This window comes from Panicum virgatum, chromosome 2K, assembly GCF_016808335.1.
Source record: "Panicum virgatum strain AP13 chromosome 2K, P.virgatum_v5, whole genome shotgun sequence".
Lineage (NCBI taxonomy): Eukaryota > Viridiplantae > Streptophyta > Magnoliopsida > Poales > Poaceae > Panicum > Panicum virgatum.
In genome coordinates this window covers 53,283,851-53,300,535 of record NC_053137.1, presented here as the reverse complement: position 1 = coordinate 53,300,535, position 16,685 = coordinate 53,283,851, and the positions used below count along the sequence as shown (strand labels likewise).

Here is a 16,685-nt window from a genome sequence, read left to right as displayed (position 1 = left end):
TATACGTCCCCCGTATGTGCTTGCACTGGCTAGGACTGTTCATATAAGGAGCTGACACTGATGGCTGCGACGGCTGGCTCCGCCCCTGCGGCAAACCCATATGTGTTTGCAATGGCTGTGTTTACTTCCCTCGAATTTTACAAATTTTTCATCACATTAAAATTACATCGAAACATTAAATATAACAAATGACTCATACATAGAGTACTAAATTTAGGTAAATAAAAAACTAATTGCATAGTTTTAATGTACGTTGCGAGATGAATTTTTTGAGCTAGTTAGCTTATGGTAGGACAATATTTACCACAAACAAACAAAAAATGTTATAGTATAACTACAGTATCCGATGTGCCCACCCAATGCCCCATTTGCTCAGCAGGTTTGGGAACTTGTTCGAGCGTGGACAAACGATCTAATCAAGAAGCCGATCAGCACGATGGGCATATCGGAATGGTATGGTGGACTCTGGAGCTGCACCTACCAACAAAAGAACAAAAAATAACGTGCCCGGCAATCAACATGTACACAGTTTGGAACATCTGGAATGAGCGCAACCGAAGAATTTTTGAAGCCAGAGAAGCTGAGCCAGTGAGGGTCTTTCAGTTGACGAAGGAAGAGTTGAATCTACGGCCATGTTGGGTTACAAGTCACATCACAATATCAAAAATGACGAATGTCTGTATAGAGTACTAAATAAAGTCTATTTGTAAAATTTTTTCAGGGATGAGTGTAATTTTTCGAGACGAATCTAATGACTCAAGTTCCGTCTTGATTAGCTACAGTGATGCTACAGTGACCACGCTCAATTATTCACTAATCATACGGTCAAAGACCTCATTAGTTAGAGTAACTGCTACAGTACCATAGTTGTGAAAGTAATTTTGTAATTAGATTTTATTTAATACCCTTAATTGGTGGTCAAAATACCAAAAAGTTTTCCTCAAAACTTTTTCACACCTCAACCAAACACGGCCTACGCAACCAAGCGTGCGGAAAACCGTTGCTTTCTAGTTTCTAATGTTAATAAGTGTGAGGAAAAGAGTTTTTTTTAATTATTTATGTAATACAACTTTATAACATTTGACTTACTGCTCCTTCTAACCTAATTTGGCAGTGCTCCTGCCCTTTTTCAAAAAAAAAACAAAGAAAGAGTAAAAACTAAAATTTTATCATTTAGTAGTTCTATTTAAGTTGCCATCTCGGATATGTACGTTTCGGTTCCTACTTCTCCCGAGAAACAGTTGCATGTATATTATCACGTCAATGTCATTATCAAGGAGGATAGAAAATCATTTCGATTCATGAGATTACTTTGATAATATGATTAATTAGTGCTAGTATCTCACAGAAAAATATGATTAAGCAATTACAACTAATGTTTTAAATAGCGGGCTAAGACATTTAGCTATTTTTGTCAGAAAAAGGCTATAGCCGGCTATAGCGGCAGCTAAGAGCTAAATTATATATGAAAAAACTTAGCTAAACCTCTCTCAAATAACTATAGCCGGAGATAACGGAAGCTATAGCCGGAGATTTAAAACTTTGATTACAACCGGGAAATCTTGGCTCCTGGCACTTGCAAGTAGAGTTGTGTCTACGTTCAGAAAAGAGCAAATATTATTGTTGTGCAATGTCTAGTTGTGGTCTTATCCATCTCACAAGAATAGTAATTGTTTCATGCTGGACTACTAAATCTAGCTATGCCCAGTACAACGTGCTGGATTCAATTTGAGTCAAATGTAGCTGCTGCTATACTAGTAGCTTCTGCCTACTAGGGAGAGTGAGGCTGTGACTGGGAGAGAGACTCTGGGGCAGATATCGGAGAACCGCCGAAGCAAATCTTGTGCATTAAATGAAGCAGCCGGATATGTGTTCCCTTAACCCGAGAACTACCCGTTTTTCAAATCCATGTGCCATATCGTCGGTCGTACGCATCGGTCGCCCAAGATTTGTACTACGAGATTTGTGTAGGGATGTTTCAAGGATTTTTATCCAAAACTACCAGAGACAAATAATACCCCATGTGTCGTGTTCGTGTTCAAATCGGGCTCGTTCATAGTTCATATCCTGTCGTTTCGTAAACACATGCTTCCCCTTTCGTTTTTCTGAAGCCAGATAAGAGTAAATTACAGCCAAACATTATCTAGAGCAGCACTGTAATAGCCTAGACAGTGCACAACGGCTGATCAACCCAGTCTAGGCCTCCGGGAGTCCGGGTTGGTTCCTCCGGTCACATGAAATAGCAGCAGCCAGCAAGGGGCAAACTCCGGCATCCGCCCTAGCCCTTGCACCCCGTTTGGGCCCACCGTCAGCGTCATGCTCTTCCACCCAAGCCCCTTTCGAAGCCTCCGCCCCTTTATATCCCGGGCCGCCCCTGGCCCTGGTGCTCACGGCCGCACGCCCTCTCCCTCCGGTCTTGATCTCCTCCCAGAAAAATTTCCCTAAGCCAAGAGAGCAACCATGGCTGCTTCCCAGTCTCCAACCCTGGACGCTTCGGCGAAGCCGTACGTGAGGAAGGGGCGCGTCGCCCCGCCACCGCCCGAGCTGTACATGGGGCCTCCCGCAGCGGCCCTGCCGCCGGCGGGCTTCTACTACCCGCAGCCGGTCCTCGTCGCGCCTCCAGCGCCAGGGTACCCACCAGTCGCCCCCCTGGGCTGCTGGGGGTTCCCGCAGCCGCAGGCTCCCTGCGTGGGGCTGCCGGGCGTGCTCCCATCCCCTGGCTGGGCGTCGCTCGCGATGGGTGTGCCCACGCCGCCGGCGGGGATGCCGCAGGGTGCCCGGCAGCCCCAGCTGCCGGCCGCGACGGTGACCCCGCGGGGCGGCGGCCGTGGCCGACCGTCACACGGCGTGCGCGCTGGGCACGCTCCCCGAGCGAGGCCGCTGCAGCGGCTCGACGTGCCGCTGCCGCGGCTCGACGTGCCGCCTAGGATGATGCCCCGAGCGGCGGGTAGGGCGGCACCCCCGTCCTCCCGCGGCGCCGCCAAGGTCGAGCCGGCGAACGACCGCCCTTCTCCCCGCTCCGTGCTCGTCCATACGAGCCCGCCCGACACGCCGCCGGCGCTCCCTAGTTCCTTCCCCTACCCTGAGCTGGGATCCCCTGCGCCGCGGGCGTCCGAGGGATCGCCTTCCGCCGTCCCGGTCCCCGCCGCCGGAAACAAGCAGCCCCCGCCTCGGAGGCGGCGGCTCGAACGCGCGCCGCGTTTCCGTCAGCCCGCCGGGGTCACTGTGCGCGGCGGCGACCCCAAGCCACGCCGCCTTTTCGACCCGTCTTCCAGGAGCACCACGTTAATGATTCGTAATATCCCTAATGACTTTAGGTGTGAGCCGCTATTTTTCTCTCTCGTTTTGGTTGAAGCTTTGATTTGTTCCGTTGATCCGAGGGTTTCCAATCGTTTTCACGCAGGCGGAAGAGGCTGATGCAGATCCTTGATCAGCACTGCTCCATCGAGAACGCCGAGATCTCATCTGGCGGCGTCAAGTCTGAATACGACTTCCTCTATCTTCCGATAGACTTCAGGTATGATCACCGATTCACCTCGTGCTAATCAAGCACTCGATTAATCTTCTTTCCCTTAAGGGCTCTTTTGGTGTATCCATCCGTGACCTTTGCTTGATTCTGTGTTGCCCAGCACCGGTGCAAACAAGGGCTATGCCTTCGTTAACCTGACGACGCCGGAGGCAGCGCGGCGGCTCCATGACTACCTGCACGGGCACCGCTGGAGGGTCAATGGCTCCGGCAAGACCTGCGAGGTCGACCACGGAGACATCGAGGTAGGCGTCGGTCGTCGTCCGCGCGCTAGCCTCCGGCCCTTCGCTTGCGCCGCCCAGTGCTTGGTCGGCTTACGTGTTCGTTTCTGTTCGCCCCCATGGAACTGCAGGGACGGGAGAAGCTGGTGAAGCACTTCTCGGATTCGCGGTTCGACTGCGGCAACGAGGAATTCCTCCCCGTCTGGTTCGAGCCGGCCCGCGACGGCACCCGGAGGACCTTGCCGCATCTCGTCGGCCGCATGCTGCGCCGCTCGTGATGGAAGCTCCACCGCCGCCGTCTCCTCGCCGCCGCCGGCCGCCTTATCTTGCATTCTATCGGTTCCTGGCTTGGTGGAGGATCGGGATAGAATGGGAGATAGGATCCGCCCGGCTGATCTGGTTACCTGGCTAGAGTACCTGTGTGTTCTCCTTCCATTTGCTTGTGAGTTTATGTGTGGAGACTGGCTTTACCTGTTGTGTATTATGTTTGGGCCGTGTCAGTTGTGTACTAGTCGTGTAGGAGTATGTTCAGAGTGTTGTGAGCTTAGTTTGAACGGGTAATATTAGCGGCATTCGGCACACGGAATTGTTCAGTGAGTTAAACTTGCTAATGTGCTTGCTCATGGAAATAATTTGGAGGTCTTCTATATATATGTACGGTGCTGCTGGTGATACACAGTTTTATTCTATATATCTTGGATGTATGTATCGAGTAATGTTGTAATGGAATGCACTTTGGTTAGCAAATTTATTAGCACTAGTAAACTAGTACTTGAACTAGTTGTGGTGGTAACCCGTAGCAGTCCTAGCAAGCAAGGTACTGCACGTTTATATTTGGCTTCAATCTTCGAACAGACGAACAGACTGCATATTTTGTTGAACTTATAGGAAATATTGACCTAGGAGAGGTGTATTGTCTGCATATTTTGTTGAACTTGCAGGTAATATCGTTTTACAAGAAGTGTTGTGATGACAGCGTTCTAAACTTCGATCTGTACGCGTAGATTTATGCAAGTGAATGATGCGAGCGAATTGATTTGTATAAAATGGTACTTTATTATGGTACGGTTTTCATGTATGTATTTGCAGGTAAACGCGATAGTTATTACTGATGCACTCGATTTAGTGAGCTTTTATTTGTTGTTTGATTTGGTACAGAGGAAAAGTCTCTCAAGCTATTTTCTGAGTGTATCAATAAAAATAGGAAAAAGTCAAATTACATCCTTGAACTATGTAGAAATCTGATTTTCATCCTTTTGCTACAAAATTGGATAACAAAGCCCATCCATTGACACCAGCGAATTTTGTCCTTAGGTGGTTTCCCTTAGGTGATTTTGAATGTAGTTTTCAATTTTATGGGAACTAAAAATATTTACTTTTAGATTTAAAAAATCATAATTAATTCAGTAAATAAAAAATACAAACAGGATATCAAAAGTTTTGTAAAAATGTAACCTATTGGTATGATACTATTTAGTTATTCTGATCCATTTTTTTATTTTTGTAATATTTGATAGCTTATAGTTATGTCTATTATTTTTTAATAATTAAGATTCAAATAGAACTACTATAAATAGATTATATTTTTAAAATAGTAGTACTAGTTTCAATTTTTTGATTTAAAATGAAATAGTTTTGATTTTTTAGATTTAATTAAAATTTCTTTATTTTCTTAAAAAATATAAAACCACCTTGGAAAGTACTCCAAGAGCTAAATTTATTCGGTTTCGATAATCAATCTATTCTGTTTTATTGTCGAGGGTTGAAAATCAAATTTCTACAATTGTTTGAGGGCGTAATAAAAAATACTAATTGTTGCCTTTGTATCGGCGGTTTGCTTTGCATGGAAAAAGAAAGGCATTTCTAGATGTGTTGTCTCGGTTACCAATAAAAATACGAATGTTATCAATAAAAAGATATTTCTAGATGTGTTATGTGAGAATACGACTGTACAGAAAAAAACGAGTCTCGCAGATTTTTGAACAGGCCGGGAGTACAAGAGTTGAGGTTTTGCCCCGTGCCTGGGCCTTGCAGGGGCGTCTTGTAGCTCTGACGATCGACCGACCGCGCTCCTGCTATGCTCGCGCTTGCCATTAATGGGATGTGAACCTGGGCAAGACGACACAGTACCCTTTTGCTTCCCTCCGTCTCTATCAACGAGACAGCCCATCTCTCTCTGACTCTCTCCATCGCCATCTCTCTCTCCTCTCTCTCCCCCTCTCCGCAAATGCTCGTCTCTTCAAGACTTCAATCCCCGTCGCCCAATGTAGCGAACGCTGTCGAGGACAATGGTCATGGCCTGCTTCGCGACGTGACTGTCTCTCTTTCTCTCGTGTCTCTTGTGGATCGGAGCTGTGCGGGCGTGCTCCACTGCTCCCTGTCCGACCGGCGACAGGTGCCCCCCAGGCCGGAGGCCACGGCCGCCTTGCCTGCCCCTGTAGCCAGGAGCCGTAGAGCAAGGTTTATAGCCTTGTGGATCGTAGAATCCTAACACGATAGTAATAGGAACAACTTTGACAGCTAATTACGGTGTTAAATAAAATCAGTTTACAAAACCAATTATCAACACTGCTCGACCAATTATTATCTGCGCAGCGCGTCTTCGCCCGCTGAAGCGGCGTTTTGTGAGCAGCCTGCTGCCTTCTCTTCCTACCTCCCACGTCGAACGTCGTCCACTCCTGCTCGTAGGCCATCCGATGAGGCAATGTTTTTTTTTAAAAAAGAAATGAGGCAATGATCAGACGCTAGGCGTACGTACTGTATGCTGGCTATAGCCGGCTGCCCGGCGGGGTGTTTAGTTCCAAAAATTTTCACCTCAAAATTTATGTCTTTATCTTTGGACACATATATAGAGTATTAAATGTAATTAAACAATAAAACTAATTACACAGTTTGGATGTATACGACGAGACGAATTTTTTGAGCCTAATTAGTGCATGATTAGCCATAAGTGCTACATTAACCCATATGTGCTAATGATGCGGTCAAAGGAATCAAAAGATTCGCCTCGATTCCAAGTGAGTTTTGAAATTAGTTTTTTAATTAGTATTCGAAAACTCTCCCAACATCTGGTCAAACTATTAACGTGACACCCAAAAACATTTTGTCTGGAAACTAAACTAGGTGTATGGCAACCACGCAAGGGGATGACCAGATGAGCCGAGGGACTGGGAGGGAAGCATTGGGAATTCGCGAAGGGCCGGGGGCACACGCTGCAACCACGCGATTGCACCTGCCGCACCTGCTGTTACTCGACTGGCGAGTGTCGACTGCCACCTCGCTTTGTCTGCAACAGCATTGGCACTTGGTAGCATGGTACTGCCTGGGGCCTAGGCTGCTCTCCAGAGTCTAGAGGCATGCTGCTTCTGGCGCTGTTTAGTTTTTTCTAATTTGAAGTACTAAATGAAGTCTATTTACAAAACTTTTTGTATGGATGGGCTGTAAATCGCGAGACGGTTCTAATGAGCCTACTTAATCCATGATTTGCAACAGTGATGCTACAGTAATTATCCGCTAATTATTGATTAAATATGAATTAATTAGCATCATTAGATTCGTCTTGCGATTTACAACCCATCTATGCAAAAAATTTTACAAATAGACTTCATTTAATACTTCAAATACCCTATTTACTTCATATCGTACGTGTCACGAGTACTCCAGGACGAGAAGTGGGTATATGGAGGGGGGGGGGGGGGTGAATTTGGTGAGCCACGTGAGAGTGGCTTGAGAAGCCTTAGGGCGGATGCACTTGCGAACCGATGGACGAGAAAGCATTCTACTCGGACAGAAATATACACATGATTCTTCTCCTCCCTTAAATTATGGTCGTGATAAGAATAAGATTCTACAACACTGCGCCGCTGCTATAACATGTCATAAAATAGTTCTTTTCGTTCAGATGCTCATACCTCGCACGTTTTGCTAAGTTTTGGGAATTTTTACGCTTAAATTAACCATAGCGGTGAAAACTATGACTATTATTTTTCTAAAAAGTACGGTCGAAACTACACTAGATCTTACTCTTGCAAACAAAGTTTAATAATGTCTTAGTCTTGCCATTAGCGAGCGCACGGCGGCGCACTGCAGACGGAGGCGCTCGTGGAGCACTCGGCGCAGCGCACGCGGAGGCGTGCGAGCGGGCCAGGCCAGGGCAGGCAGCACAAGAGCGGCCCACACGCACGCGGCATCCCAGGCGGGGCGTACACAGGCCGGGGCTCGTGGCCCAGGTGACGAGCAGGCCACGCGGGGCAGCCGGCAAGCAGCTGCTCGCGGCTCAAGGACAAGCTTTTTTTTGAATAAGGCAAGGACAAGCTTTGGGCTCGAGCAGCCCACACACAGACCAGCATGGACCAGCAAGCAGGTAAAGCTTCTTTTGTGCCCAAGCAGGTTCGGCCTGATTTCGTTTTCCTCTCGGAATTGTTTATTTGTAGGAACAGTAAGCTGAATTGTCGAGTAATCTTTGCCTGTATGATTTGGTCGAGCATTTGTGTAGTTAGCCTGCTGACTAAATGAACTTGAGCACTTGAGTGTGATCCGTTGCTTGTTGATACTTTGCGTGCTGAGTTAACTTGTGCTAACTAATATTTGAGCCTCAAATTCTTGATAATCTCGCATGCTGTGTTAAGTACAATTGCTGGTAACTTTGCTAAAGTAGACTGCTTTAGATTTGCTTCCATTTGTGTCGAGCTTTTGGTAACCATTGCTAGGTGAACTAGTCACTAGTTGACTTGTGTCACATTGACGGTTAGAAGAAAGGGGTGTCGGCTGTATTCGGGATACATGCCTTGTTCTCTCGGAGGAATTTTTAAAGCTTCCATTCACCCCCTTGATCGCCTGTAATGGCACGCATTCTAGCGCGTGTGCTTGTCCTTAATTGCACGCATTCTAGTTTCCTTGTTCAGTATTCACCTTGGGATAACGAGGTTTTCTTGGTTTGTCTGCTGAAAACGTAATGCTACACGGAACTTGTATGATCAGATCAGATGCTGGCTCGGCTCTGCGAACCTTCGTCGAAAATAAGGTCATACCGATCGAAACCTCGAAACTCGGCTCCTCTTCCATGGGCAGCAGAGAGAACAGGCCAACCAAACGCGACGTGGCGTGCGTCAGTTCGCTCGTCCGCGCTGGCTTGCGGCAGCTGGACTCTGACCCTCCGAGTCCGATCTCCCGACCCATCACGCAGGCTCTTCCCTCCTCCGCGTCCCTTCCCCTTTCGACGACGCCACCTCTCGGCTGTATGCGGGGCGCCGTCCTCCGCGTTCCGGCCCCGATCCCGCCGCCTCTGCGCCCCGCGCCGACGCGCCCTCTCCTCGTCCTCCGCCGCTGCCGCAGCGACTGCCTGCCGCCCGGGACGCCCATGGCCTCGGCCGGCTCCCGCGACGGCGGCGGCGCCACCAAGCCCGACGCCGCGCCATCGCCCGCGCCCGCGTCCGCGCCGATGCCGCAGCCGCCCGAGAAGCCGCTCCCGGGCGACTGCTGCGGCAGCGGCTGCGTGCGCTGCGTCTGGGACATCTACTTCGACGAGCTCGACGCGTACGACAAGGCCCTCGCCGCCCACGCGGCCGCCTCATCAGGCTCCGGTGGCAAGGACTCCTCCGCTGACACCAAGCCCAGCGACGGCGCTAAGCCCTGATGCGCGTGCCAGGTGTATGCCCTCTTCTGTTCCCAATTGAATTAGATTACTGGCCTTCTCTTCATCAGCGTCAGATATGGCGCTACCAAATTGACTGCTGTTGGTGTGTGTGCTAGATTGGTATGCTTTCCTACGGCACCCTCATTGTTGTGTAACAAGAGAAACTACTCATTATTAGCAATCAAAGGAAAGATTCAATTTCTCTGGGCATTTCATTTATTTGTTCGTCTCAATCAGTAGTTGAATTCAATCCAATCAGGAACCCCAGCCTTACCAATGCCATTAGAATCGGGAGAAATTAACGAGTTACATGCTGTCTGTCTCACCATCACCGATGGTGAACGAAAGCTAACACACACATTAGCTCATGCATTGACGTAGAACTTACTGATCATCGTCCGAACGGCAAGAGGGATCCTCACCGTGTGGGCGCCATCCTCCCATGTCAGGCTACCGAAGTTATACCTCCCTTGCACCTTCAGTTTGGCCTGGAATGTAACCTTGAATGTCAACTTTGTCGCGGTCGAGTTGAAGACCAGGAGTGAGGGGCTGACGGCCACATCCACACCCGGCGGAGGTTGGACATGAGCTCTGTACTTCGACATGGCTGAGCCAACATTCGTGACTGTTCTTGACACAGTAAGTTTGCCCCTCAGTTCGGGAATGGTGATGGATGGAAGATTCAGGTTTAGCTGAGTTTTCGGCGTGTGCTGACATGTCGCATGCTGTTGAGTCATGGAGCTGATGGCTGAGCCGTTGTAGCCCATGGAACAAAGGAAGCGCACATACTCAGATGTTCCCATGTCATACACAAGACCGGGGTGTGCAGCCTTGCTTGGATCCACATGACCACCACCATAATCAAATGGGTTTGCCTGATTGTAGGGTGCCGCCTCAGATACAATTTCAAACCCATAATTGTCATGGACATTGGCTGCAAGGCATTGAATTGTTAGGGTCAAAAACATCTTTGACTAAAGAAGCAGATGAGTCGTTACCTGTTGTGACAAGTGCTGATTTTACTGCAGCGGGACTCCAACTAGGATGCAGTGATTTGAGGAGAGCAACCACGCCTGAAATATGTGGGCAGGACATCGAGGTTCCTGAATCAATCTTGAAGTTCACAGATCCAATGGCGGATGATATGGCAGCAGCAGGTGTCCATGCAGCCAAAATGTTGACACCTGGGGCGGCAATGTCTGGCTGCAGAAAGGTGCAGAGTTTTTGAAACCAACTAGGGCAGGCGCTATTATAGAGAGATTTAAAAAGGATGAAGCTTGATCAACTGGACTAGTGGATCTGATGTTTTACCTTCAAAACAGAGGGGGATAGAGAACTAGGACCCCGAGATGAGAAATATGCAACTTCTGGGCCTATTAGTTCTCCGAAAATAGTTTTCGCTGAGTCAAACTGAACTGTTGGGTTTCTGTGTATAGCAGAGAAATTATTGGAAATTTGCCATCAATACAGCAATGTTGCCAGATTGTTACAACTGTTGGAATCTATGGCACTGTTTGCATACCTCATGCTAGTAGTGTATGCCAGTATTGTTATTCCAATTTGGTAGTCTACTTGAACACAGGGAATGTCAAATGAAGATGTGATGTCCTTGGTTAAGAACTGAGCGAAGATGACTCCAACACCACGAGCTTTCTTGACAGTCTCTACTGCCACTGATGCTGATCTCTGTGCTCGTGTTTGGAAGCAAAGCACCACATTTCCCTTTACTAGAGTAGAGTTCAGAGATCCTGCAGTACAGCTTCTGCAAAGACATGAGCCAATATGGAAGTTGAACTCAAGGAATTATCAGAAGAGGCTGAGGACGACAAAGCTTACCTTGCATCTGTATCATCTGCATTATTAGATGCAATATCTTCAGCATAGACTACACGAATACTTTTGGCAGGATGCTTCCCGGAGTACAATGTTTGCCCCTGCACCACGAGACATCAGAATGTGAGGCACAAATATTGGCATATCATGTGCTTGCATTATAGCATCAAGTCTCAACCCAAAAATTCAGATGAAACTCTTACCACATAGGTGCTGTTGTTTCCAAGGGTGATCTTTGTGAGGAAAGTCCTATCAAGTGTGCCAGCAGCAACAGTCACAATCCAGGGTGCTGAGTTGATCACCGTCTCTGAATAAGGTCCAGAGTTTCCTGCAGAGCAGACCACAACAATCCCTTTTGCGACAGCATGGAAGGATCCAATCGACAAGACATCATCAACATAAGCAGGAAGGGGTGGTGCTTGCCCCAGGGACACTGAAAGCACATCGACGCCATCATGTATAGCGTCGTCGAAAGCTGCAAGTATATCCGCAGAAGTGCAATCTCCGGTGGCCCAGCACACTTTGTAAACGGCCAGCCTAGCTCTCGGTGCCCCTCCCCTTGCAACACCACTGGCAAGGCCCCTGAAGTTTGCATTGGCTACCAGGGCACCAGCAGCTGTGGACGCCGTGTGCGTGCCATGCCCGACAGCATCTCTCGCGGACATGAACTCATAGATGTCGGTTGTGTTCATCTTGCCATACTCAGCTTCGTACCCTTTTATGTACCATTTCGCACCTATTATTTTCCTATCCTATCATGAATTTGAAGTCACTACCAGGACAGCCAGTAGAATTCAAGCAGTGATAAAATCTCTTACAGGCGAGCAGTAAGGTGAAACTTAAGTGCAGGCCAACCTGTTGCAGTTAGAAGCGTTGAATCTGTCTCCGGCTATACACCGCCCTTTCCACCGCCGTGGAACCTCACCGATGCCGTCGTCTCTAAAACTGGCCGACTCCGGCCATATCCCTGCAAAGTGCAAACCACCAGGACAGCTCAATCTTAGCGTTGCAATGTCGGTCATAATCCCAATTGCTACCTACAGGCTACAGCAGATATTGAGAAGAGTCAGTCTCACCAGTATCTAGCACGCCGATGATGGAATCCTCCCCAAATCTACTCTCCGATAGGATTCCAACCGAGGGCGCCGGTTTCACTCGCATGAAATCCCAGCTCCTGGTGGTGTGCAGGTCAAGAACACGATTCCGCACCACTCGCACGACCCCAGGCCAATCTTCGACACCGCAATTCGATTGGAGCCCAACGGCACAAGAAAGCAGGAGGGGCTTCGTCAGTATCACACACGGAATCTCCGAAGGTCTGAGCAGAAGAGGAGGTCAGCGGAAATGTGAGCTCACCGGCGAGCCGCGCCGCCTGCCTGTCCGTGAGCACGGCGGCGAACCCGGAGAAGCCGTGCCGGTAGCTGTAGAGGATGGCGTCCTTGGCCGCCGGCTCGCTGCAAAGCGCGCCGCCATGAGTCGTAATCCACAGGAATCAAGCAGATCAATGGTGAGCTCACTCACCTGCCGAGGACGGCGGCAAGCATGCCGTGGTGCGCGTCCCGGACCAGCGCCGGGTGCAGCTTGGGGCTCCTCTCCCCCATGTACACAATGTACACCTGCAGGAAACGGAACCGCATCAGCTCAACCGCTCAAGAACCGCCCGGTGATTGGGAAGCTGAACCTCCGGGACTCCGGCCGGTCAGGCTCACTCACATTGCTGCAAGAAGAGGGGCCGAACTGAAGCAGCAGCAGGAAGAAGCCGAGCAGGGCCACCATGGCCGCCGCGGACGAGCTCGCTGGCAGCTCGCCGGTAGCTGGAAGCAAAGACGAAGCTGACGCAGATGGCAGCCGGAGGCCGGAGCGGAGTGGTTTGAAAGGGAGGAGGAGGAGGCAGGGGGTTGGTGTGTCGTGTGTGGGTGGCCCGGCCTCCTCCTCGCACTACAGTTGTCTACGGGAACAAGGCGGCCTTCTCAACTCTCAGGTCTCAGCTGTGGCCTGTGGACTGGAACTTGGATTCAAAATCCCGTGCTGAGCCTGAGCATCAGCGGTGGTCGGATTGGTTCCCAATTCATGGATCGCATGTGAGTCACATCATATCAGAATAAAATTACGAGAGTGCACGCAGTATAAAGAAGGGGTCCGGATGTTCCATCGGAAGCTCTGACAAAACATTAAAAATTACTTAGTAAAACATCAGCGGCCATCTTTGCAACATGAAAAATAATATAGTAAAAAATAACTATATGGTTCGACTCCGGGATAGAAAATTCCCGCCGAACATGAACATTATGTTTCATAGAACGTTTATCGTGAAATACGCAGAAACAATATTTGCAACATTGATACTCAACCCTAGTGCTTAACTATTGCAACATAGTATGTCGCTATCTGATTTTTTTTCAGATTTTGAACATCACTTCTATAGCATTACCTATAAAGAAACCAATCAACTGCTACTACCACAGCTTCTATTCGCATGTGCAATTTTTAATTGGCGATGAATCAACTCTCAAGTACGAGTCCACTTCTTTCTCTCTCGTTCCAGATTCGTATTCCCTAAATAGTTGCATCGACTTCTCCGGATGCCATATCGGATAGATTATTCGGTCACTGGAGATGGCCAAATGCCACCGCACTGTTGCGGCGCGGATTGGTTTGTTACGCTTTGGCCCTGTTTAGTTCCTTTTACATGTAAACGCAAAATTTTTTTTGTGTGAGAATCTTGCCAATTTGAAGTACTAAATGAAGTCTATTTACAAAACTTTTTGTACAAATGGGTTGTAAATTGCGAGACGAATCTAATGATGCTAATTAATCCATGATTAATCAATAATTAGAGGATGGTTACTGTAGCATTGCTGTTGCAAATCATAGATTAAGTAGTCTCATTAGATTCGTCTCGCGATTTACAGCCTAACCATGCAAAAAGTTTTGTAAATAGACTTCATTAGTATTTTAAATTAGCAAGATTCTTTTTCACTTTTTTGCATTTACGGTTTTTTTGTATTTACGGGTGGGAACTGGGCCTTTATTCTCCTCCTTGGCCTCGGCTTTCTTTAATGGAAGATGCCCGCTCAGTGACTGACCGGTGCCCTGTCGCCCGCCTCTCTCTCTCTCTGAGCGTGTGCTCTCCGTGCGCCCCCGGTGCGGTGTTGGCGTGGCCGTGGCGTTCGGCCGAACGCGTCGTGTCGTGCTCGTTGCCGGAACGACGCCGAGTGCTTCCCCATGCTTCCTCGGTGCTCACTTGGTGGTGGTGGTGGAGTTGGAGGGTTTCTGTGCCTTCTCGGGTTGCTTTCTCCGCATTCTCGTGATGGGCGTGGGGTTGAGTGCCTTGTGCCTCTGCCATCTTGCTTGCAGGTTTAGTTTTAGGACTTAGGGTTTGGGTGCTTTGGGATCTTTGCTTCCCGGCACCAAGACGGGGATGTGCCCGACAAGTCCCTGGACACATGGACGGGGTGTAGGATCACTGCTCGGTGAGCGCCGGACCACACGTGTGATCGTTGCCTCCTCGTTTGGCGCTTCTCCTCGAGCTCTGCCTTGGAAGGAACACGTCGCTCCAAACAAGCGGTCTTAAGGCTAGTGTACATTCCTTTTGTAAAGAAGGAAATTCCAGTGGTTAGTAAAGAGAGCACATTCCAACGCACCACTTGGATGCGCACTACTAACACATTTGGTAACTTCGGATTAAGTAAAAAACAGCAAAGACGCACTAAGCTAGTAAAGAGACAACCCCGTTGACCTAGGAGTGGACTTGAGCAGCAGTGGGCGCCTCTTTCATCTTTTGATGCTATATATGATCAGTGGGTGCTTTGGTTTCAGACTTTAAGTCCACGCCCGTCTGCTTTGATTTTCTTTTGGATAACGACGGCCCCCCCTGCTCTGCTGCTTTCTCCTTTTGAGCATTACAGCGACAGTCGCCGCTAGATCTTGCTCCCCCTTTTCGATGTTCAAAGCGGCAGGTCCCTTCGATGGCGTCGGGTCGTGAACTCGTGATGCCATCCATGCCTTTGCCGAGCGCTGATGGGTAGCAGCCAGGAGCGTGGGCCGGCAGGCAGTGCGCCGCCAGGAACTGGGGGGGAGGGGAGATGGGGAAAGGGGATGAGATGAGATCACCGACCGCCTCACAATTTGGAAGACCGGCAGCTTTTCTTGGGTTGGGGCAATGGCTCTCCCTCTGGCTGCAGTGCAGCTGAGTGCCGACTGACGAAGGCCAAATAATTCGCACCTTTTGAGCAAATCATTTGGAATAATGTTTCATCTCCTTTCTTTTTGTTTGCAGCCTCAAGTACAGAGTGGCAGGCTGATACATACGGTAGTGCATCATGGCCTGTTTCAGGATCAGGTCAATGCTTCAGAGTAATGCAGCAACGCCTGATGAGTGAAAACTTTTCAAAGTGAAAGTAGAGTAGTAATGTAGTATGGCATGACATACGGGCAGCCAGCATCCGTATCGTAGTAATATTTTTCTGGACAGAATTCAGAAAATTCAGAACGCCGGGCAATAATGTTTTTCTGGACAGAATTCAGAAAATTCAGAACGCCGGGCAATGGCTGAGCAACGTTCGAGCACGGCGTTTCAGGGGCCGTTTAGTTCCCAAACAAAATTTTTTTTGGATGTCACGTCAACGATGGTTTGACTAGAGAGGCGTGCGACTGGGAGGAGGAGTGTGGGACGAGAGACCTGGAGAGGGGCCGTGGCAGGAGAGTTGGGGCGTGTTTGATATCAGGGCTGTGCAAGGCCTGGCCAGCTAGCCAGCCCAGGCCAGCCACGGCCCGGCCTGCGGTGCACAAGTGCACTTGTTTGATTTGCATGTAGCATTTGGGTCAGGTTATTACTTTTCTGTGTTTGATTCACAGCCAGCAGCCTGGCCCAACCCCAACTACCATCAACTACCAAAACGAGATGGTGTTTGATTCCAGCCAATCCAGCATGGCCCATGGATTCACAACTCAACATATTTCAACAACAACACATGAAAATAGTAAAGTTCATATGATCAGGTCTGAAATAATGGCCTCAGGTAATTACCCAACATCATCGGCCATTTCAAAATAACAACATTGAGTTGGAGTTAGAGTTGACCAACACCAGTTTTCATCATCACACAGTTATCATCAACCGAACATAATTAACAGAAGGAGCACCAGCAGACAGAAGCAGCCAACACAAAAAAGTAGTAAGGACATTAGATGATGTGATATGAGATTATGAGAAAGGTAGTAAGGACAGTAATGATTTGCCTCAGATTCAATTTGACTTTTCATTTAGTCTATTAACTTGGAGCATAAGGGACCTAAAAAGGTAGGCAATCTGTACAGTCATGAAGGCCATGAGAGCGTGACCAACATCCAGCCCAGTAATCAAACACGCCCCAAGTATTCATAAGCCCAGATCCTGACAAGTTACTTGGGCATGGATGTTATTCACGGTTCGATGACAGTCATGAAAAATAGTTTCATCATATGCCCA

General features: G+C 48.6%; 3 protein-coding genes across 3 annotated transcripts; 2 read left to right on the top strand and 1 right to left on the bottom strand.

Moving 5' to 3' along the window:
* Window positions 1–2,460: 2,460 nt before the first annotated feature.
* Window positions 2,461–4,404, top strand: LOC120695450 (protein MEI2-like 6). Its single transcript, XM_039978696.1, has 4 exons — window positions 2,461–3,317; window positions 3,404–3,517; window positions 3,630–3,771; window positions 3,879–4,404. The coding sequence occupies exons 1-4, from the start codon at window positions 2,461–2,463 to the stop codon at window positions 4,023–4,025; spliced, it is 1,260 nt and encodes a 419-aa protein (XP_039834630.1). The 3' UTR covers window positions 4,026–4,404.
* A 4,405-nt stretch (window positions 4,405–8,809) lies between these two features.
* On the top strand, window positions 8,810–9,583 carry LOC120685213 (protein enabled homolog). The gene has a single exon (XM_039967028.1). It carries the CDS (start codon window positions 8,810–8,812, stop codon window positions 9,380–9,382), a length of 573 nt encoding a protein of 190 aa, XP_039822962.1. The 3' UTR covers window positions 9,383–9,583.
* On the bottom strand, window positions 9,570–13,212 carry LOC120685203 (subtilisin-like protease SBT3.6). Its single transcript, XM_039967023.1, has 11 exons — window positions 12,929–13,212; window positions 12,737–12,831; window positions 12,572–12,669; window positions 12,292–12,447; window positions 12,071–12,182; window positions 11,419–11,962; window positions 11,219–11,316; window positions 10,905–11,144; window positions 10,694–10,808; window positions 10,381–10,585; window positions 9,570–10,316 (listed from the first exon to the last, which is right to left on the bottom strand). Exons 1-11 carry the CDS (start codon window positions 12,989–12,991, stop codon window positions 9,748–9,750), a joined length of 2,295 nt encoding a protein of 764 aa, XP_039822957.1. The 5' UTR covers window positions 12,992–13,212; the 3' UTR covers window positions 9,570–9,747.
* Window positions 13,213–16,685: the final 3,473 nt, after the last annotated feature.

Bases quoted from the DNA above. Each gene is read 5' to 3' on its own strand.
- LOC120685213 (XM_039967028.1), top strand. From the start codon at position 8,810: ATGGGCAGCAGAGAGAACAGGCCAACCAAACGCGACGTGGCGTGCGTC.
- LOC120685203 (XM_039967023.1), bottom strand. From the start codon at position 12,991: ATGGTGGCCCTGCTCGGCTTCTTCCTGCTGCTGCTTCAGTTCGGCCCC. The intron at 12,448-12,571 runs GTGAGCTCACAT...GCGGTGTCGAAG, and splicing joins GCAGGCGGCGCGGCTCGCCG to ATTGGCCTGGGGTCGTGCGA. The intron at 10,809-10,904 runs GTATGCAAACAG...TGCTATACACAG, and splicing joins GCATACACTACTAGCATGAG to AAACCCAACAGTTCAGTTTG.
- LOC120695450 (XM_039978696.1), top strand. From the start codon at position 2,461: ATGGCTGCTTCCCAGTCTCCAACCCTGGACGCTTCGGCGAAGCCGTAC. The intron at 3,318-3,403 runs GTGTGAGCCGCT...GTTTTCACGCAG, and splicing joins AATATCCCTAATGACTTTAG to GCGGAAGAGGCTGATGCAGA. The intron at 3,518-3,629 runs GTATGATCACCG...TGTGTTGCCCAG, and splicing joins TATCTTCCGATAGACTTCAG to CACCGGTGCAAACAAGGGCT.